General features: G+C 42.4%; 1 protein-coding gene across 2 annotated transcripts in view; it reads left to right on the top strand.

Annotated features, from left to right (window-relative positions):
• The window catches only part of ALCAM (activated leukocyte cell adhesion molecule), a 248,981-nt gene that overhangs the window by 140,842 nt on the left and 85,184 nt on the right, over positions 1 to 22,955 (top strand). For both annotated transcript variants that reach the window (XM_054974224.1, XM_054974225.1), the window contains exons 2-3: positions 11,599 to 11,699; positions 17,437 to 17,656. In XM_054974224.1, coding sequence (XP_054830199.1) covers positions 11,599 to 11,699; positions 17,437 to 17,656 — 321 coding nt within the window. The remainder of the gene's footprint in view (positions 1 to 11,598; positions 11,700 to 17,436; positions 17,657 to 22,955) is intronic.

Raw genomic sequence — 22,955 nt, 5'->3', positions numbered from 1 at the left:
CAGGGGTGGGCATGGCCACCTACTCAGCTCCTAATACCAACTGGGTTAAGTTGGGTGGTGGGCATTGCCACCTTCTCCACTCCTAATACCAGCTGTGTGAGGGTGGGAGGCGGGCATTGCCACCTGCTCCCATCCTGCTCCTGGCCTGGGCTTCCCACCATGGCATGTTTTCTGGAGGTACATGGTGCCTTGCCTAGGCTTCCCTCCATGGCAGCGCCCTCTGGTGGTACACCAGGGTATAAAGTGAGTTGTCTGAAATACACTTACTCAATTATATAGTAAGATTATCTGGGCGAGGGTATAAAGGGATTACTCATTAAATATTCAGATGACACTAGACTAGGAGGAGTAGCAAATACCCTTGAAGATAGGGATAGAATTCAACAAGATCTGAATACACTGGAAAAGTGGGCAGCTTTGAATAAGATGTGATTTAACATGGATAAGTGCCAGCTCTCACCCGCTTACACTGCCATCTGGGTAACAAAAATGCAAAGCATGCATACTGGATGAGGGATACACTTCTGGGTAGCAGTATGGGCAAACAAGATCTTGGGATATGGGTAAATAAGAATCTGTATATGAGCATTCAGTGTAATGCAGCAGCAAAAAAGAAGATTGCAATCTTAGGGTGTATCAACATAGGCGTAACATCCAAATCACAGGATATTATTATCCCGCTATATACCATGTTGTTCAGGCTGCACCTGGAGTATGGTGTGAAGTTCTGGAGGCTTCACTTCAAAAAAGATGTGGACGCATTAGGTCAGGTGCTGAAGAGAACAACGAGGATGATCAGGGGCCTGGAGACCAAGTGCTACGAGGAAAGTCTGAGGGATCTGGGAATGTTCTGTTTGAAGAAGAGGAGGTTGAAGTGGAGACATGATTACTTTCTTTTAGTATTTAAAAGGCTGTCACTTAGAGGAGAGAAGGAAGTTGTTCCAATTAGCAACAGAGGATAAGACTCGAAACAACAGGTTTAAACTACAGGAGGGAAGGTACCGGCGGGATGTTAGGAAAAACTTCTTCATGTTAAAAGTAATTCAGCAGAGGAATCAGCTGCTTAGGGATGTGGTAGGTTGGACAAATATTTGCCAGAGATGCTTTAGGCTTTTCCTGCATTGGCCAGGGGGTTGGACTAGATGATCTGTAAGACCCTTTCCAACTCTATGATTCTATGATAAGTACTTTACCATCTCAATATACTTTAGTATGTCTCCTTATTTCTGTGTGTCTTGATGGCTTGAAATCTCCAGATAGTCTCTCCAAGCAGCATCATTTTAAATAATGAGAAGGGCAACATAGAACCTTGGGTACCTCATAAGCCAATGGCCACAGGGCTGGAGATGTAGAATTTCTGGACATTTTGAAATTATGGAACAAAGATGAATGGAAGTCTTGTGCAAATATATGCAATATGGTCTTTTTAATCTTAAACTTGTACATACTGTCAGATAATTGAAAGATGTCCTTGTGAACATGGCAAATGGACTCCTCCAGAAGGATCATTGTAATTGTTGTCGTGGCGTTTAAGTTGTAGCAAATATGAATTATTTGTATCTGAAAGAACTACACAAATTGGTCATAGCTAAGAGGTCTGTTATTTGCTCTCAGGAGCCAAGATGAACAAGGTTTCTTATAACCCTAAGCAGAATTGCCAGGTGGTACTGTGCAGAGGAGAAGGATAATTCCTTTGCTATTATTGCTGCCACACATTTTAAGTATGTTTAAGTTCTAAAATGAGCTGTACATTCATTAAATCTTGGTACAAGTCCTCCTCCACTGTCCAACCATGACTGGCCCAGCATCTGTGCTGCCTCAGTTTCTCAGTTCTGTAAAGGAAAAGGGGAAAGCTAGACAAGAGCCAACGTGAAGAAGGAACATGGCATGTCACTTGTATGTGACAACCAATATTGAAACACAGGGTCAACTTCCCTGTCAGTTGTGAAACTGGAGGATGCTAGGCCACTCTCTCTGCCTATCTCATAGGGTTGTTGTAAAGATAAAATGTGCACCTCACTTAGCACCTTGTAGGAAGAACAGGATAAAAATAAGATATACTCTCCATATTCCAGTGTAGTGGTATACTCCAAGAAAAAATCCGTATAATTTATGATCCAGATTTGGGGGGGGGGGGGGGTTGATATTGATTGCCGATTTGGGGGTAGGACGTTACTGATTCAGGATCCAAATCTGTGTGGTTTTTTACGTTTGGGAGTTAAAGTTCCTTATTTTTAATGAGAACTATATTTAGGACTCTGAGGCTGTTTACAAAGATAATGGTACCAAATTTGTATAGAACATGGTGTACTGGTGTACAGGTCCCCTGAGTTTCAAGCAGATTGAAAAGAGGGGTTTGGTTTTTTGCACTGCTAAAATGGGTGCCTCTTGGCGCAGGTGCAATTCTCTCTACTGAAACCTACGGTGGGAACTGGTGGTCAAGCGGTGCCCTAAGAGAAGAGCGTCAGCTTTCACCATTCTGCTGAAAACTCTGCATTTACCATCCTTCTTTGTTGTGGTCTGTGGTTTGTTTCTTTGCAAGGAAGGCTTCATTTGCAGAAAACTTCCCTGTCCCATCCCAATCTACAGCTCTGCCATTATTCCCTAAGGGGAACATTTTTTGGAGAGGGAATGGAGTGGCTGTTTTTCAACCAAATGACACTGAATTTGCCATGGCACTAGTTGCCTGTCCACTGTTGCCTGTCCACCGAAGAACCACCAAGTTTCAAATGGATTAGTCCAAGAGCCAAATTCTATAGGCCCCTGAACATGATGCCCCAAGCTATCCTATTTGCAGAGGGGGAAAAGAGAAGGAGCAAGTCAGAACTTCAGCTCTGCCAGGACCTGTGCTAGGTTTACAGCAGCTGGAAGCTACCTTCACCGGGCCACTGCCTTAAAAATTTGGAGATTCAGAGGGGGGAAAAGACTCCTGCCTAAGAGCCAAGCTACAAGTGACACCTGATACAGGTTGGACACTTGTCAGCTTCCCTCAAATTTTGATGGGAAATGTAGGCATCCTGGTCTTACAGCTTGGCTCTCTATTTAATTGAAGTTTACAGAAACCGCCCACACACACCCAGCAGAGGGGAAGGGGGGCTCCTGGAAAGACCCCAATGCCTGCACTCCCCTCCCAACCGCATGTTCTCCCTCCCATAGACTGCCGCTCTGCAAACTTCAATTAAATGGAGAGCCAAGCTGCAACAGGCGTCACTTGTAGCTTGTCAGGCATCACTTGTAGCTTGGCTCTAAGATGATGGAAACTTAACTTAAAAAGCAACACGAATTTTGCAGATGGGGAGGTTCTTTTCATAATGCCAAAGAATCTGGAATTCATGTGGCCATTCTGGAAAATCATGCTAATGATCCCAAACAACTATTTCCATGTATATTTTTGGCTTGGGAATTCCAAAATGCACACCTGTATTCTAGAATCCCACCACAGCAATTAGGAAACCATTTGGTTCAATTTTACTCCAAGAGTAGGCCATCCATGCAGGGGTTCTGAGCTTCCATTAGTCTAAGCCCCACATGCTATATGGTAAACCACCCCCAATCCCCACTCCCAGACTTGCATCCTGAAAAGAACACCAAATAAAGGGTATGACTAGCTATAGGCATACAATATTACTTGAAGGAGTTGTTATGGCCATGAAGTCCTGAGCTGCTCCAAAGAGCAAAGCCTTAATGTGAATGCTGATATCTCAACCCTTTCTCCTCCAGTCCCATGTGGTGGTGGAGAATATCCTCAAGTCATAGCTGACTTATGGCAACCGCTGCTGGGATTTTCAAGCCATAGGTAGGGGCCACTACAGAGAAAGCCCTTGTACTGGCTGCTGTTGATTTTGCCCATGTGCAGGGTGGCACCTGCAAGAGACCCTGTTTAGATCAGCGAAGCTGCTGTGGAGGAGCATAGGGAGGGAGGCAGTCCCATAGGTATGCCAGGCCATGGTCGTGAAGAGCTTTGTATATGATAATCAATACCTTGAACTCAGCACAGTGACTAATAGGTAGCCAATGGAGTGACTGCAGGATGGGAGTGATGTTCATGCTCCTGCTCATTCCTCATAACAGTTGAGCCACCGCATTTTGTACCAAATGGAGTCTCCTAGTAAACTTAGATGGGAGGCCTATGTATAGTGCATTACAATAGCCAAGTCTTGATGTTACCATAGCATGGATCCAGGTCAGCTATGTTGAGATAAGAAGCCATATTCCAGGCTAGAATGAGGTTGCAGAAAGCGTTTTTGAGGTTGCCTTGTTTTTCTAGTAGTAGCATTGGATACAGTATTACCCCTAGGCTCTTAACCGAGTCTGCAAGGGTCAAACAAACTCCATCAAAAGTGGAGAGTACAATGTTCTTCAAGAACTCTGCCTTCCCAACAAGCCTCGCTTCCGTCCTGTTTGTGTTCAGTTTCAATTTGTTTTGTTTTCACCCATTTTACCACAGCTGTCAGGCAGTGATCCAAGATTTCTACTGCATCTTGTGGGAACCTGGATAGTGAGATATAGAGTTGGGTGTCATCTGCATATTGGTGATATCCAACTCCATAGCTGCAAATGAGTTCTCCTAAAGGCTTTACATAGAGGTTGAATAACGTGGGAGATAAGATTGTGCCCTGCAGAACCCCACAAGTTAGCTCCCATTCTGGAGATAGCTGATCTCCGACAGCAACCCTTTGAGTCCATTCCATGAAAAATCATTTAAACCAGTCCAGGGCACATCCTTTGATGTCTGCTTCTGTTTCTAAATGCTTCAACAGGATGGCATGGTCTGCTGTGTCAAAGGCTGCAGATAGATCCAGGAGGAGCAATACGGAGACATGGCTGGTACTTGTGCTGTGTCTGTCCCATGCCCCAGTCTGAATCCAGACTAGAAAGGGTCCAGAGCACTATGGTTATCCAAAAAGATCTGGAGTTGGTCAGTTACTGCTCTTTCAATCACTTTGTCCAGAAAGGGCAGATTAGAGACTGGGCGATAATTGCCACATCAGTTTTGTCTAAGGATGGTTTTTAAATTAGTGGATGGATAACTGCCTCTTTGAGTGGCCCGGGGAAGGTGCCATAAGTTAGCAATTGATTTACAGTTGACCTCATTGGTTCACTTATGTGGTCCTTACTTGATTTTAACAGCCAAGATGAGCAAGGATCGAGGGCACAAGTAGTAGTTTTCATAAATGTCAGGATCCTGTTAAGATCTATCGTAGTAATTGGTTCAAGGCAGTTCAGATGTAAACTAGGTGGTGTATTAAGCATTTCTTCCCTCTCATCTACATTGCAGCTAGCAGCTAGATCAGAGCGTACTCATGTTATTTATCAGCAAAAAAATTAGCAACAGCCTCGCAGCTAATTGTCAGTTCTTGGGACTGTAAAGGCTCAAATTTAGGGGTTAGGAGATGTCTGGATGGTTGTGAGCTAGCCGACGCAATGATTGCCAAGAAATAACATTTCTTTACTGTTTTCATTTCTGCTTCATAGGTCGTCCAATGGGTTCTGTAGAATGCTCTATTAGCTTCCTTGTGAGTTTTTTACCAGCATCTTTATTGACACCTTACAACCTTCTTTGTCAGCCAGCTCTGTGGTAAAGCATGGGGCTGGCTTCCATCCCAAGGCCCAGAGGAGTCAGCATGGAGCAGTGGTGTCAATAGCATTAAGAAGCTTTGCGTTCCATGCTCCTTCAACAGCTTCTATGGAGCATGTCTCTGGAATTCTAAAATCCTCCAAGGCATTTTGGAATCCAGAAGGGACCATGAGACTTTGTGGGTGAATCATTTTAACTGGACCCTCCATTGTGCAGGGTGTTTGGGCCATATTCACTTTTTCCTTCAGCAGATGATGGTCTGCCCATAGTTCTGGCCAAATCTCCAATGTTGAAAGAAGACTTTCCCTCAAAGGCTCAGTGCAAAATATTAAGTTCAAGGTTTCTGGTTTTATTTATTTATTTATTTATTTATTCAATTTATATACCGCCCATCCCCAGGGGTAAAGTAACTGAATCAGACCCGATTCTCAATGACTCAGGATTTCTGAATCGGGCCCAGCATGCTGGGCTCAATTTGGAAACCCTGAATCAAGGCTTCTCAAAGTGATTTGTATCACTTCAGGAAGCTTTGGGACAAGGGATTTAAATGCCCCTTTCCATGCCGCTGAGATCAGCTGCTTGGCTGAGGAGATCCCTGCCAAGCAGCTGATCCAGCTGGCGGGGTTTTAAATGCCCATTTCATTGCCACTGCGAAGCAGCATGGAAAGGGGCATGTAAACCTGCGGGTCAGCTGTTTGGCAGGGAGATCCCCACCAAGCAACTGATCCAGGCCTTCCCCGCCGCCCTGCTGGCTGCTGTGGCAGAGGAGGAGGTGGCACCGGCAATGGAGGACCCAGCTCCAGCCTTCTCTGCTGCCCAGCTGGCTGCTGCGGTGGTGGAGGGGGTGGCGCAGGCAGCAGAGGAGCCAGCTCCGGCCTTCCCCGCCAGCCAGCTGGCCACTGTGGGCCTCGCAGGCAGTGGCGTGGCAGCAGAGGAGCTGGTCCTGGGCTGTCCCAGCCTCCCCCTGGCGGCAGTGGTAGCACTGTCCAGCTGATTGGCCTCCCCTCTCTCTTCCAGCCAGGTAAGTTGGGTGGGTAGGGGTGGAGGGGTTTGCCCCAGGGGAGTGAGGGGTGGGGGGTTTGCTCCCCCTCATTTCAGTATGCTCCATATATTTATGGAGCATACCGAAGCAAGCTAAATACCAGTATCCACTTTGGGATTCTGGTAATTCCAGATTTTTCCCCACTTCAGGTAAACCCGAAGCAAGAAACTCGAATCTTTTGGGTGTGCACACCCCTAAATATGACTAATATTCCCACTAATATTCTGTACTTGACAGGTGCCATGAGGAAAATATATCCAGTAGAAGGGGGCTGCTCTTCAGTGTTTTGTCTCTTAAGAGGTTGGATGCCCTCACATGACCCAACCTTTTGGTTAATTCTCCTGGCTGATCCTGAGTGGCAGCTATTTGGGGAGGGGAAGGCCTGCGTCCTCTACTTGATGACTCAACCATGCTTCTAAAAAGCAATAAACTTGCTCAGAGCTTCTTTGGAAAACTATAAACTAATATTGTTATGCATATTAGATGAGTCCCCTGAATTTATAAGCAGGATTTGAGTCCAGTTGCATCTTAGAAACCAACAAGATTTTCAGGGTATAAGCTTCTGAAAGTCAAAGCTCTCTTCTTCAAGTATCTGAAGAAGGGAACTTTAAGACATCTGAAGACGGGAGCTTTGACTTTTGAAAGCATATACCCTGAAAATTATGTTGGTCTCTAAGGTGTCATTGGACTCAGATCTGGCTTTCTACTGTAGACCAGCATGGCTACCTACCTGAAACTTAATTAACAAAAATCTCTACATAGGCTGTGTGTATCTCCATTTTGCAGCCATGCTGATAGACGTAGGGCAATCAATTTTGCTTTTAGGTGTGATTAGCCTTTGTATATAATATCACAAACCTATTGATTATTTTTCATAGCATTTTTGTCCCCACTGTGTTATAAATTGTTGGTTGGTGGGTGTGAAGCTGATACTACAATACATGTGTTTATCTTTAAAATGTCAGAGTACTGCTCACTTTTGTCAGTGTGGATTTACTTGCGTATGCAATTTGGTTGTGTTTGAATGTAGGGAAACATTGTCAGGAATAGAAAACATTTGTATTTGCTTTCAGGCTGTTTTACATGGTATTTTTAAGCGTTTGGTTTAAAATCAGATGGGAGCTTTCTTTTTTATGAACAGCCACTAGGGATAGCATAGCCTGAATGTTGTCAGCCGGCTTCATTCACATTCCTAAAGTTGTAAACGTTGAATGTTTGGTAGTGTACACTTGTTACCATAACAACTTGGAAGAGTTAAAATGAGTCATGAGAAGTAAAGGGAAGAGATCAACAAGGAAACTTCCATAAGGACATTTTTTTGTAATGATATTTAGTGTACATTAGCAGGAGTGCAAACAACTCTCCTTTTCATCAGGTGTAAAATAATATTCTGTCTTTGACTAGTGTTTGTCCTTGTAAAGCTGTTAGATTTCTCTGCTCTTTTTTTCTTCTAAAAGAGCAAGAACAAGTTTTTATTCAAGAGCAAAATGGCTTTACAGACTTTTCTTGGCACTGCATCAAAACTCTTTATTTCATGTGCAAAATTAAAATGTCATTCTTCTTTCTGCTCTTTCACAATATAGTTTATTGATGTTAGGTAAAGGAATTTATTCCTCTGGATTGGGGGAGGGAGTCATATAATCTGAAACTCAATCTACAAATCTTAATATGAGTTCTTTATGTAACTTTAGGAAAAACTGATATTTCTTTAGCACCATCTAGTGGTCTAAGTATAGCATACTTTAAATTAGAAGAAAACTATGTTCTACTCTATAAAAAGAGATTTTAGCTCCGGATGATTTTTTTAAAGATTAGAACCGCACAGAGCTTTCAATACATGACCTCTCAGATGCTGAACAGGCTTGCCAATTACTTGTTTTAAGTTAAAGAGATGATTGCAAAATGGAAGTCTGCTATGGATGGAAGGGAGACTATCCCTATGAAGATAATTTCATTCTGAGAGCTTTGTTCTACTTAGATCCAGTCCATATGCTTGCTAAACAACATTATTTCAGAAACCAGCCCAGCACAGGCTATTTTAAAGTAAATGATCTAAACAGGTGGAGAGGACACTATAAAAATAGATAATTTGGTTGAGTGGGTTGGGGAAGCTGTTTGTTTGGTTTGAGTGCCATAAACTCATGTTTTCACTCTAGATTTTGTACATCACTATTACAAACTATATAGGGTGGAAGAACATGGAGCAAATGAGGCAGAGATAGCATGTTCAATCCTCCTCCCACACCCATCTCATTTCAAATTATATTCCCCCTCCCAGTGAGTCCCCCTCCAAAATTCTGGACCTGGGAATAGTGATCCTCATGAATTGAATGAGTAGGCTTGGAAACTCCAAGTAGAGATTTGGGGACAGGTACTGCCACAGGTCCTAAATTGCAGACTGTAGAGCATGCAGGGGATTATGCTAGAAGAGGTGGCCCTGTAGATATGAGGATCCCAGACAATTAAGGGATTTAAAGGTTAAAACCAACGCCTTGAATTTGATTCAGAAGCCAACTGGAATCCTGTGCAGCTGTTTCAAGAAAAAAGTAATATGCACTGACCCTGGTGTAACAGTCAGTAGTCTAGCAGCTGCATTCTGTACCAATTGGAGTCTCCAAAGTGCCTTCAAAGTAGTTCTACGTAGAGTTACAGAAATCTAGATGAGAGGTGAACATAGTATAAATCACTGTGGCACGGTCAGACCGAGACAAATACAGGGATAATTGATGGGCCGGTGGAGATGTTAGAATGCCAACATCGTCACTGTGGACACTTGGTTCTCCATGAGTAGTGTGGAATACAGCCACAGTCCCAAATTCCTGTAAGCTGGACTCCATCAAGTGATGGAAGAGCAGGGTCCACTACCGTGGACTGCACCAGTCACATTACTTCTGTTTTTGATGGATTTAACTTCAGCCAACTATCCTTCAATCAACCAACCAAAGCTTCCAGGCACTGGGCAAGAACTGAGATTTCAGCTTTTGGCTGCTTGTCCAGCAGGATACCAAGCTGGTTATCATCAGTAAACTGGTGGCACCCAACTCCAGAAACGCTGACGATCTCTACTAAAGGGTGCTTATAAATATTGAATAACATTGGAGAAAGAATCGATCCCTGAGGGAGTCCACAAGAGAGTTCCTGCCAGGCTGACTTGTCCACCCCAATGGTCACCCTAAAGAAGCATCCTTGGAGGAATGAGAAGAACCAAGCCAGAGCAGTTACCCTCACCCCAGTGAAGCCAAGTGATTGACCCAAACTGAGTGGTCAGGAGTAAGGGTATGCGCTTTGGGTTTCTGATTCAGGGTTTTAACCTGAATTGGGCCTGTTTTGGAAAGAATTGTTATTTCCAAATTGGCCCCAGCATTGCTGAGCTGATTCAGAAATACCAAAGTAAAGCTTACTAAAGCTTTTTAGAACACTTCGGTAAGCTTCAGGTAGAGCAGCAGCAGCTGCAACACTATTTTCTTGCTGTTTGCAAACAGCAAGAAAAGTGTTGCTTTCAAGCTTCCTGCCTTTTTCTGCCTGTTGAGAGGGGGGAGGAGGGGATTGAGTGAGTGAAGAGGAAGAAGCGGGAAATTTGAATTTTTTCGTGGTGCACACCCCTAGTCAATAGTGTCAAATGCTGCTGACGGATCTAATAAAATCAGCAGTGCATGCCTACCTTTATCCAGTGCCAAATCCGTGCCTGAAGGTGGACTGGAATGAGTCCAACGCGGATGGTTCCATCAAGAAATCCTGGAGCTGTATATTTATACTGGAGCAGTATCTTTATACTGATGAAATAGCTCCATTGGATTTTAACCTTTTCAGTGCAATCCTAAGAAGAATTACTCCAGCGTTGGCCCATTGATTTCAGTGGGCTTAGACTGGAGTAACTCTTAGGAAAGCAGTGCATGCTATTTAAACCTGGGGTGTTGTCAGTCTAGGATTATACATTTTTTAAAATTTAAATGTTTAGCATAATACTCTCACGATGGAATGTATTGTGCTTGTTATTTCATTTTTGAAAATCAAAATATGTATATGCTGTTTTTCCAGGTTGCTCAAAGAAGTAGAACAGAATAATAACTCCAATCTGTTCAGAAACATTTACAATTACATAAGCAGATCTGGATGTATAGATCAAAAACTAGTACAAGTTGTAATTTCCCCAATGCTAAATAAAAACATAATTGGTACAATTGTTTTCCATGGATAAGTACCAGATAATTAAGCATTGTCAGTTGTTAATAAGGACAGTTGGGGAATGTGCTACATGCAAAATAACTCTTATTATTTTCTCCAAATTAGGGGAAAGGCTATCCAGACCATTCTTATTTGTTTTGGATTAATTTATACATGTAAAATACTAACCAATTTATACATGTAAAATACTAACCATATAGATACCATCATTTAAGAATTTAAACATTTATTTTTTTAAAAAATGTTCACTCCGACTATGACTCCCAAACCTTGATGGGGCGTTGCTTGCACCAGTGTTGACTTTGAGGCGTTTGAGCATAGTCCTGGATGCCTCCTTATCAATAGAGGCCCAGGTCATGGTAGTTGCCAGGTCGGTGTTCTTCCATCTTCACCAGATTAGGCAACTTGCTCCCAACCTTTTTACTGACGATAGTTTAATTGAAGCTGAGTATAATAGATTCCAAAGACACCAAAGAGATTTCTTTTCCTTGAACTGAGCATTTTGCAAAATGTGCAGGTCGTAATATCTTGTGGAATTAAAAAGTTTATAAGAACATTAGGGATTTATGCAAACTTGAGTTGTCCTTTTAAATGCATGCATAGGGAATCAGTATAATAGATCAAAACATAACAGAAAGGGTCATTAATAAAACATATATTTGATTCACTTTATAATAGTTTTATTGTTTAAGTATAAATTTATAAGATTTTGAAAACAAATTTTGTTTCAGCTGTATTAAAAACTAGGAATTTTAATTACAATGTACTCAGTATTCCTTTCTCTTTTTAACAGGCCTTGGATTGTACACAGTAAATACCGTATATGGAGATACCATTATTTTGCCTTGCCGTATAGAGGTTCCTGATGATCTTATGTTTGGAAAATGGAAATATGTAAGTGTCAATGCATCTAATTCTCAACAAAGCAAAATCTGTGCATACGTAAATCTAGAGATTGGAGCCATGAACATAAAAGAGAAATATTTCTTCAATCCTGAAAAAGCCCTGGGTTTGCAGAAAAATCTGGAATCTAAAAAAATACACCCAATAATATAAGCAGTCCCTTTACCTTTAAGAAAGGAAGGCTATTATGGGATTTGCTAGGCCACCACAACAGTATTGTCAGCCATTGAGCCTTGATTTCTGTGAGTAAAAGGCAGGGGGAGAGAGGCAGCATCCTTTTCAGGGTTGTTTTGGACTTTGACAGAAGACTCATCAGGGCCAGGCCTGGCAGTAACCACAGGGCAACTTGATACCACACGACTTGTATGACTTATCCAGGACTGGTTGCTTGCTACTGTTCTACAGCAGTCCCCCACAAAAGTCAGCGTGGAATAGTGGTTGGAGTTTCAGACTAGGATCTAGGAGATCCAGGTTTGAATTACCATTCTGCCATGGAAACTCACTGCGTGTCTAAACCAGTTACACGTTCTCAGTCTAATTTATCTCACAGAGTTGTTGTGAGGCTAAAATGAAGGAAAGAAGAATGATACAAGCTTCTTTATGTCCTCATTGTGAAGTGGAGAATAAAGGTAGTAAATAATAAATACAGCTAAAGATGGAGGGCATATAAAAGGTAAGTGGGTGGGGAGCAGAGAAGGAAGCAGGGAACAGTGTGAGGATATTGGGGTTGCCAGGACAAGGGCAAGAGGAAATAGATTGGGGAAGGGAATGTAAGGAAAAATTCACACGTTCTTGCTAGTTCTCCGCTACGCAACTGGGCTGGCAGCTGACAACATGCAGTCCTAGTTTTCCTGGGTAGAAACTGCCAGGGTAAGGAAGGAGGGAAAGCTGAAGACAGGGAGGCAGACAAAAGTAGGCTGGCTGTTGGAAGGAAAGGATTAAAGGAAGCAGGAAAAGGAGAAGAGAAAGATTTGAGTCTAGTAGCACCTTAAAGACCAACAAAATTACCAGGGCATTAGCTTTTGAGTGTCAAAGCTCCCTTCATCAGATACATTTGACTCTCAGAAGTTTATACCCTGGAAGGTGCTACTACACTCAAATCTGGCTCTCCTACTGCAGGCCAGCATGGCTACCCACCTGAAATTATCAGGAATATGAGACAGGCTATGGAGTCTTTCAGGGAAGGGGAAGGAGAAAATAGGACGGGGAAATGAGATGCCACCCACCAGTTCTTGTGGGTACTTCACTTATCAATATGTCTAATTCTCAACATGACCAAATCTGAGGATACTTAAATCCAGAGACTGGAACTATGGACAGACAAGACAAATCTTTCTATAAACCTGAAAAAGCCTCAGGTTTACAGGTAAATCAAAAAAAAAAACTTCAGGGAGTTAAAATAATAGTAATAGCACCTATAGCTTTAAGAAACAAAGGAACTTGCTAACTGTTGCTAGTCAACCACAATAGTATTGCATGCCTTCAAGCCTTGATTTCTGTCAGGAAAAGGCAGTGGAAGGGACAAGGCCCTTTCCAAGGCTATTTTGGCCTTGGAGAGAGAACTGGCCAGCAACCACCAGGTGACTTGATACCACCCAACTTGCATGACTCAATAAGATCCAGCTTGCATGATTCAATAAGATCTAGCTGAGAGCCAGCTTGGTGTAGTGATTAAGAGCGCAGGACTCTAATCTGGAGAACCGGGTTTGATTCCTCACTCTTCCACTTGAAGCCAGCTGGGTGACCTTGGCTCAGTCATACTTCTAGCTCTTTCAGCCCCACCCACCTCACAGGGTGTTTTGTTGTGGGGATAATAACATACTTAAACTGCTCTGAGTGGGTGTTAAGTCATCCTGAAGTGCGGTATATAAATTGAATGTTGTTATTACTACTACTACTACTACTACTACTACTGCTCGACAGCAGCCACCATATAAAAGCCTGTATAGTGTAGTCATTAGAGTTTTAGATTAGGGTCTGGGAGACCCAGGTTCAAATCCCTCCTCTGCCAGGGATGCTTACTGGGTTGCCTTGGGCCAGTTACACATTCTCATCCCAAACAGGGTTGTTGTGAGGATAAAATGGAGGAGATGGGAATAATGTCAATTGCATTGGTTACCCATTGTGAAGAAAGGCAAGGTATGAATGAAATAAATCAATAATAAATATAGCTGAAGATGGTGGGCAGATGAAAGGTAGGATATTTGGTGGGTAGTAAGATGGATGGAAGCAGGAAAAAGTATCAATGTGGAAGTTGCCAGGAGGAGGGAAAGAGGAAATAGTGTGAGAAAAGGGATACAGGGGAAAATGACATATCCCCTGCAAGTCCTAGCAAGTTCTACACCACACAACTGGGCCTGGCCTAGAAGCTGGGACGATATAACTGGGCCCACCCTGGCAGCTGGCACTAGGGATTAACCTCCTGGTGGGATGGCCTGCTTGATGACATCACCTCTGAAAAGTTATGTCGTCATGCAGGCGTGGGAGTGCACGCTTCTCAGCAGGCCAATTTGTGCCCCAAATGGGCCCGATTTGTCCCATTTTGGGCCAAAATCAGCCTGCTGAGAAGTGTGAGAGTGCTCTCAAGGGTGGCGCGATGACATCACACCCAGAGGTGAAGTTGTTGTGATATTATTTCTATTTCTGTCAGAACATTTTTGAGACTAAAGGTAAAATTCTTTTGCTTTGTACAGTTAAAAATATTCATGTCGTGAGAATTTTTTTGCTGAAACATTAAGATCTCTCACATTTCTTAGCATAAATGAATACAGAACCACCATTGTTACTGGTTAATAATTTTGGTAAAGTCTAGGGCTAGGTTCAGCTATTACACAAAACCACAGTTTATTAAGCAAACAATGGTTATGGTGATTGTCTGACCATGAGTTTTTCCACTAACTATGTTTGGTTAGGATATGTCAAACTAGGCTCTAAAACTATCCTTTAAAATCAGTGTACTAACCAGAGTTAGTTTTAACTGTGGTTTAGTGTGACATATAAACATGGACATCAGGGCTTGTTTCCCAGTGCTCTCATCATGCACTCCTGGGCTATACAGCAGTTAAAATTTGATGAAACCAGTCATTTTTCAAAGTAGTCCAGGATTTAGTGATTAATCTGCAAGTTCAGTTAGTTTCATATTATGTATGAACTGAGCATAGATTTACCATGGGCTTAGACTGGAGTATCAGAGGATACTTTATTCAGGTGAAACACTTATCACAATGTTTCAACATTTACTATTATCATACCAGTCCACGTACTGCTAAATTTTTGCTCACTATAGTAATATAAAACAAGTTCAGAGCATCTGTGTCCATTTGTCATTTTGCATCTGAGATTACATAGTGCATACAAAGAGGAACCAGTGCAAAAAGAGAGAAAGTGATGAAACCAGCAATTGTGTGTTTTGAGAGCATTGTGGAATACAACAGGTCAACTCTGCTTTTTGTTAACATATCCCAAAGTTGTGGTTGATGTGATTCTTTTTTTGCACAAGAACTAAAGTCATAGCCATTATATGGCTTCTGAGGAACACAAGGTCTTTTGCACTCAGCTTATTTTAAGGAATGCCTTACTGCTTGTACGTATCGGTTCAGAATAGTTCTTAGGTTCAGATCTGCAAATTTGCATTTTCACTGCTCTACTGATTCCAGTCCCTTTACTTTGATTGTTTCCAGGCATGCCAGCTGTGCCCTGGCAACCCTAAACCAGATTGACAGTACAATCCTAAAGAGAGTTACTCCAGTCTCAGCCCGTTGATTTCAATGGCCGTAGACTGGAATAACTTTCTTTAGGATTGCACTTGGATCCTATGCAGTGCTTACAGAATATTTAAAGACAACCATAGTTCCATTTCCATACTGTGTTCGTGCATACAGGATAACTTGCATTTGCACTATTGTTTGCGCTAGCTTTCTCTTACTATGAACAGTGCTGCTTCTGCTTGTGCAAGTGTCTTGTGCTTACAGGAAAAAAAGGTAGAGAACACAAAATCTCTTAAGCTCTTGCTGGAGGCCAATGATGAAATCTACTTTTGCAGTGTTAAATGTGTAAGTGAAATGATACTCTAGGAACCACAGTGTACAGGGTAATTTAAAATCCTTTTTTACAGATGAACAAAAAACTGCATTAAAACACTCAGTTGGGACAGTCCATCAAATTGCAATTATATCAAACACTTCCTAAACCAGAAAGTCCTCAGTCTCAGCACCACACTTGAGGGGAGGAAGGAACACATGAGACCAAGTATAAACCAGGCTCATTCTTATCCCAAAAGAACTGAAGCTTGTTCATGACATTTGAATGCATGCATTGACTCAAAAATGTGTGCAAATTGTAGAGCATGTAGTCAATATGCATTTTGCATCACTTCAGAATTACACTTAATCTCATTCCTAATTCAAAAAGAGTCCAGTAGCACCTTTAAGACTAACCAATTTTATTTTAGCATAAGCTTTCGAGAATCAAGTTCTCTTCGTCAGATGCATCTGACGAAGAGAACTTGATTCTCGAAAGCTTATGCTAAAATAAAATTGGTTAGTCTTAAAGGTGCTACTGGACTCTTTTTGAATTTGCTACCACAGACTAACATAGCTAACTTCTCTCATTCCTAAAACACCTCTAGAGAGGTGTATGAAGTAGAAAACAATGCAAAATATTAATAATTTGAATGTCTACCATCGCAACAATTACAATATTTATTCAGAGCTCGGTTGCTCTAAAATATTTTACATTGTGCACGTTGAAAACTCAGTATGACTTAAATCTACAGAAACTGTAAATGTTTGGGATTTTTATGGGTTCATCTGTATTAAAGTTTTTTCTTCCCTAAATATAAAAAAAATCACCATGTTTAGTTTGACTAAATTATGGTTGTTTTACAGCTGCAGTTAACAATTTTTCAATTGATTAAAATGTCCTGTGACATGTAAATTGTGTCAGCAGAGTTTGTGGATGATGGCAAATTATTAGGGGATAGAAAATCAAAAACTAAATGCAAACTGCTTTAATATAAAACTAACATTTCCAGTCTGTTGAACCTCTATAGCCTGAAATTATCTTCAAATTTGCAACATTCTGTAAATTTTGGCCAGCCATCAGAATAGCAAATAGTAGTAGAAAACAAGCTACTTAATCTCAAAATGTGGAGAAGTAAGCATCTTTTTTTTTCTTGCAAAGCACCTATATAAATGGTTGTTGTGGGTTTTCCGGGCTGTATTGCCGTGGTCTTGGCATTGTAGTTCCTGACGTTTCGCCAGCAGCTGTGGCTGGCATCTTCAGAGGTGTAGCACCAAAAGACAGAGATCTCTCAGTGTCACAGTGTCACTCTCTGTGTCACTCTCTGTGTCACTCTCTGTGACACTGAGAGATCTCTGTCTTTTGGTGCTACACCTCTGAAGATGCCAGCCACAGCTGCTGGCGAAACGTCAGGAACTACAATGCCAAGACCACGGCAATACAGCCCGGAAAACCCACAACAACCATCGTTCTCCGGCTGTGAAAGCCTTCGACAATACACCTATATAAATCTTCAGTAGCTCTAATTTTATCGCACAGTTTAAAAGAAACCACTTGAATCAGGATCAAGCTGAACTGATGAAAGAGTACAATTCTTCGTACGTCCCTATTTAAAACACGTTAGTAATTGATCTTGTATAACTTTTTTTTTAAAAAGTATTACATCAGCAAACAACACTTAATCCCCCTCCTTCCTTTTTCATTCTAGGAAATTGCAAACAAGGCTCCAGTATTTATTGCTTTCAGATCCGCCACCAAAAAAAGTGTACATTATGATGATGTACCAGAATATAAAGACCGATTGAGTCTTTCAGAAAATTATACCTTATCAATAACTAATGCAAGAATTAGTGATGAAAAGAGATTTGTATGCATGCTGGTAACGGAGGACAATGTCTTTGAAGAGCCTACAATAGTCAAAGTGTTCAGTAAGTACCAACTAAACAATATTAATGACCTGTGTGTGTCCCTTCACTTATACAATTATTATTAAGCAATAGGAAGGAAAGCATTATTCAGCTGAATTAGGTATTCTGCCATAAATAAAAGACCTAATTTGTGTACAATAATTGTATAGGAGAATGTGCAGCAACCTGTGTGTAGAAATGAAAGTTGAATGGCAACATCAGAAACAGAAGCTTATCTTTTTATTAATAACTTAAACATAAAAATGAAGCCAGTAGGAAAGCATTTAGATATTAGGTTAAATGTGAACATGTCTAGAGAACAATTAGCATTGCTATATCATTACTGGTCTGAAATGTAATTGCTGCCCATGGTTTGCTGCACATTGTTTCCCATCTATATTCACCAAGGGGGAGAAGAGAGCTCAAGCTGTTAACAACAACCATGGCTGAGTGGAAGCAGCTAAGTAGAAAAGCACAGGTAACTTTGTATCCTACGTATGGAAAAACCTACAACCACTATCTGCACAGTGATGAGATGGCTCCACTCCATTTTTTAATCCACCAGTAGATAAGATATCATAGCATTTTTTATTCAGAGGACATGTGCAGGGTTGGTTAAGAGTTGAATGTATGTGTAAAGTGCTGTCAGGTCACAACTGACTTATGGCGACCCCTGCTGGTGCCTTCAAGGCAAGTGAGAGGCCAAGGTGCTTTGCTATTGCCTGCGTCGGCAGTGTTTTCCTTGGTGGTTTCCAATTCAAGTACTGACCCTGCTTAGTTTCCAAAATCTGACGAGATTCAGATATTTCCTTTAAGACAAGCAGAAGTCCAGTGACTTTAGGTTGTTAGTTTCACAACTGAGACTGAGGAGCTAGATTAATGGCCATGAACCCTCTGTACTAAACCAGGCTTGCAAACAATTCTGTACGAAGAACCAAAGCTCTCTCTCATATAAAAATCATAACAGTGTAAACAGTGTAAAGAGTGCTCTACAAAATCGAAGGCTTCAGACTCACCTGGGGCCAGGTTGGTGCCAGTGCGCCGGGGAGGGCAAAGCGTGGCGGCCGCCATGTTGTGGGGCTTGCCCCGCAGGCCTGGGCGAGTCCCAGCCAATCAGCTTGAACCCCAGCCGTCCAATCACGGGCGCCGGGGGTTGGCTGGGGGGTGGGGCTGAGGAGCGGACCGCGGGACCGTGGTTCTCCCTCAGATCCGGCCGCGTGGCTTATAAACCCGCAGCCGGCCCCACCCCATTCAGTCGCCGGTGGAGTTCGGACACCCACCCACCGCTCCCTGTTTTTTGGCTTGTAATCTTTTCATCATAACTTTGTAGGCGGTTGGCATTGGGTCAGATCTCGTTTGGGGGGGCAGGACCTGTGCGTCCAGGCCCCCTCTAAGGGGATTCCCATAAGGAATCTTGGGGGTGAGTTTGGAAGGGCATGCACAGCTCGGGGGCGGCTAGGAAAACTCACTCCCAGGTGGCAGGGGAGTCCACTCAGGGGTGTACACCCAGGTGACTCCCCCAAATGCCACTCCTTGGGTCCCCCCCTCAGCCTGGCTGAGGGGGTTCATCGGCTGGCAGGCGGGCCAGCCGATGCGTGCGGGGATCTGACCCTCATGCTGCGCCAATGCTCCTATTGATATGTTAATAAAGTTGTGGCCTGTTTTACCCCAACACTTGTCTCTGCCTGGTCTGCGCCACGATTCCCCTCCCCACTCTCAGCATAGGCAGCAATCACAATGCAAAATACAATCAATACAATGTATCAATGTGTAGCTAAATACAATATAGACAGTATTGTCTTAAGTTCATACAAACAGTTTTACATGTAATTTTTCACACAGTCTGGTAAATGATGGGAGAACACTTTCTCTAGTCCATACAAAATTAAATAAGCTTCAAAGGAATATCAACGAGCTTCAATGAACATTTCCATAAACTTTTCAATAAAAATTTTTCGGTGTGATACCCCATTGTTGTTGTTCCATTTATTTGCAGACTGCTGGACTCTCAGAGCAGAGTGTTATTGCACAAAATAAGATCTTCCAGCTCTTCATTGTTCATGGATAAAGGAAGATAACAATAACCGTCAGCTAATGTTGGCGGCTAACATTATCATTGGGGAGCGGGTGTAAAACGTCCGGGTTTCTAATGAGTTGATGGACTACTCCCTTTGCTCTTGAAAAAGCTTGCATGAGTTTGCACATGTGCGAAACAAACCTCAAGCTAGTAGTTTGTCGGGCAATTTTGTTATCTTCCTTTATCCATGAACATTGAGGAGCTGGAAGATCGTATTTTGTGCGACAACTCTCTGCTTTGAGAGTCCAGCAGTCTGCAAATAAATGGAACAACAACAATGGGGTATCACACCGGAAATGTTTATTGAAAAGTTTATGGAAATGTTCATTGAAGCTCATTGATATTCCTTTGAAGCTTATTTAATTTTGTGTGGACTAGAGAAAGCGTTCTCCCATCATTTACCGGACTGTGTGAAAAGTTACATGTAAAACTGTTTGTATGAAATTAAGACAATACTGTCTATATTGTATTTAGCTAAACACTGATACATTGTATTGATTGTATTTTGCATTGTGATTTTGTAGAGCACTGTTTACATTGAATACACTGGTATGATTTTTGTATAAGAGAGAGATTTGGTTCTTCGTACAGATTTTAGTTGCTCTCCCTTTAAGAAGCCTCTTTATTTAGCAGGTTGCAAACAATTCCCCCAAGGAAGAGCTCCTAAAAATTCAAAAAGGAAGATTTGGGCACTTTCTTGCACTCTAAGCTGTTCAGGTTGCCAAACGTGGAATTTCTTCCATATGGAAGGAAGAAGACACACAGACAAGCATTTGTTACTGACAGAGATTTTGGGTGGTTCAGATAAAGACTTTATTTAAAGCAAGAAATTGCATAGACTACAAAGCAATTTCTATGTCTCTGGCACCAGTTTATATTCTGGTTGGATCACAGGAGCTATTGGTTACCTATTAATGTTAGATGTCTGATCTTGCAAGAAACAATAAGTTCAAAGAACAATGATTTGTAAATAACTCATGAGAAGTATATTCATGAGCAAGAAGCCTGAACAATGCTTTCTGTTGACCAGCATTTTTTGTATTTACTGTATTGTGCCATGAAAAAAAAATCCTCATCTTTTTAACCAGCTAAAAGAATAGCTTTTGAACAATAAAACAGTAGACTTTCCCAAATATACCTTTGATCAGTGACCCAAGGAAAGCTTTTAATTGCTTCACAAAGACCTTTTGCATGAACAACTAGAATTACTCTCTTTAGTAAACAGTATCTTCACCAAACTAAACATTGATTATGCAGACAATAGGATTATGTATGCTAACTCTAGCTTCCACATCCTGTCTTTTCTGACAGGGTTTTGCTAACTTTTAGGTCAGACTCAGGTCATCTGAGAGCCAAGCTACAAGCGACGCCTGACACAGGTTGGACACTTGTCAGCTTCCCTCAAGTTTTGATGGGAAATGTAGGCATCCTGGTCTTGCAGCTGTAATGGAGAGCCAAGCTGTAAAACCAGGATGCCTACATTTCCCATCAAAACTTGAGGTAAGCTGACAAGTGTCCAACCTGTGTAAGGTGTCACTTGTAACTTGGCTCTTAATCAGGAGATCACATGCTAGCATTGCCAACCTCCGGGTGGTAGCTGGAGGTTTCCTGAAATTGCAACTGATCTTCAGGCCACATAGATCAGATCCGATGAAGAAAATCTGTTTTGGAGGGTGGATGTGATGGCTCTATACCCTGCTGAGGTCTCTCCCCTTCCCAAGCTCCACCCTCTCCAGGCTCCACTCCCCAAATTCCCCAACCTGGAGCTAGCAACCCTGTCACAGGCCTTTAATAAAATATTATAAATTTAAAAGAGATGTAGATACAGATCCAAATCAGACAGCTGTAAGCTACGAGCATTTACTGAAACATAGGGAAATGCACCTTAGGTATGAAATTACACAAGCTAGTTTATACCCCTTTCTACAGCCATTGTTATTTTCATACCCTTTATGTTCATTTTTGTCTGGTAAAATCCTTTGAAGGAAACTCCATCTTCTGGTTTAGTTCTGGAATGAAATACAATGCTGTGTTTACAGGGTCAGAAAAATGTCTTGGGATTATATGACTGCGTTGTTAGAGTTATCAAATGCCAGCTCAAGGTTCTCATAACATTGTTTCATATAATATTATTTTATGGTACATATGAATAGTAATAATGAAAGCTCAGCGTACTGGCACAGTGAAGAAATACTATGAATGAGTAATTTAGCTGAGTTAGCAAAACAACCCAGAAGCTCTTAACAATTGGAATTTTCTGAATTTAAGCCTGTGAAACATGGCACTCAGAACACTTGAATTTAAATTAATTTCCAAGGGGGGGGGAAATTTGTAAACTCCATGTGTTCACTTAATGAAGTGTATAGATTACATCTGCAGATGAAGTTTATACTTGGTTTTGCCTTATTTGAAAACAAGATAAGTCTCTGGGGATAGGAGTGAAATCCCAGGTTCTGTGATGCTTATTGATTCCCAGGTCTTGAACTAAAGGGCTGGTGCAGTGAAGTAAGAAGCTGTGTTGGCTTGTGGAACAGTTAGCACACTGCCCACAGGGCCAGTGCCAGAGTTTCTGGCTTCAGGTCTGCTCTTGCCCCCTCGCACAGGCGCACCCAGACTGCAGGGTGGCAGGCGACTGGGCAGGAGGGCTGCCCACTCAGACTGCCCCACACTGCCGATGCTGGCGTGCACTCCCAGCCAGGCACAGCGGGTGGCTGGGGAGGTGTGGGTGCACCCTCCCAGCCTTCCTGCTCCGTTGCTCCACACGCCACCCTGGATGCCGGCCGGGGGTGCGTGCTGGCAGCAGCAGCAGTGCAGGAGGGCTGGGAGGCTGCAGTAGCTGTGAGCCAGGTGTGGCAGGCGGCCCGGGTGGCACGCGGGTGGCTTCCCATCCCTCCCGCTCAGCCACCTGCATGCTGCTGCCACCAGCTCCGCAGCGTGCGCCCTCACCCGTGGCGCCCCCTCCAGTGCCTCAGCACTGGAGGCGGTTGCCGGACCTGCCTCAATGGAGGTGCCGGCCCTGCCTGCCCATAGAACTCATTGGCTTATTCAGGTATCATTGTCAGCCAGCATTTTTAGCAAGACTTGTCAGTAACTATCTGCATCTTCCAAAGTGTGTCCTCTTTCCTTATGTTCATACTTATCTCAGAGAACTATTCTTACAGGCTTCCTGACACAGTAATCTTCTAAACCAAGAGTTAAGTAGCTTGCAGAAATTTCTAGCAGCTCTGATCTAATGCTATTAAC

The sequence above is a fragment of the Eublepharis macularius genome, chromosome 3 (assembly GCF_028583425.1).
Source record: "Eublepharis macularius isolate TG4126 chromosome 3, MPM_Emac_v1.0, whole genome shotgun sequence".
In the NCBI taxonomy this organism is placed as follows: domain Eukaryota; kingdom Metazoa; phylum Chordata; class Lepidosauria; order Squamata; family Eublepharidae; genus Eublepharis; species Eublepharis macularius.
Note: the sequence above shows the minus strand (reverse complement) of the source record. Positions and strands in the feature narration are given on the sequence as shown.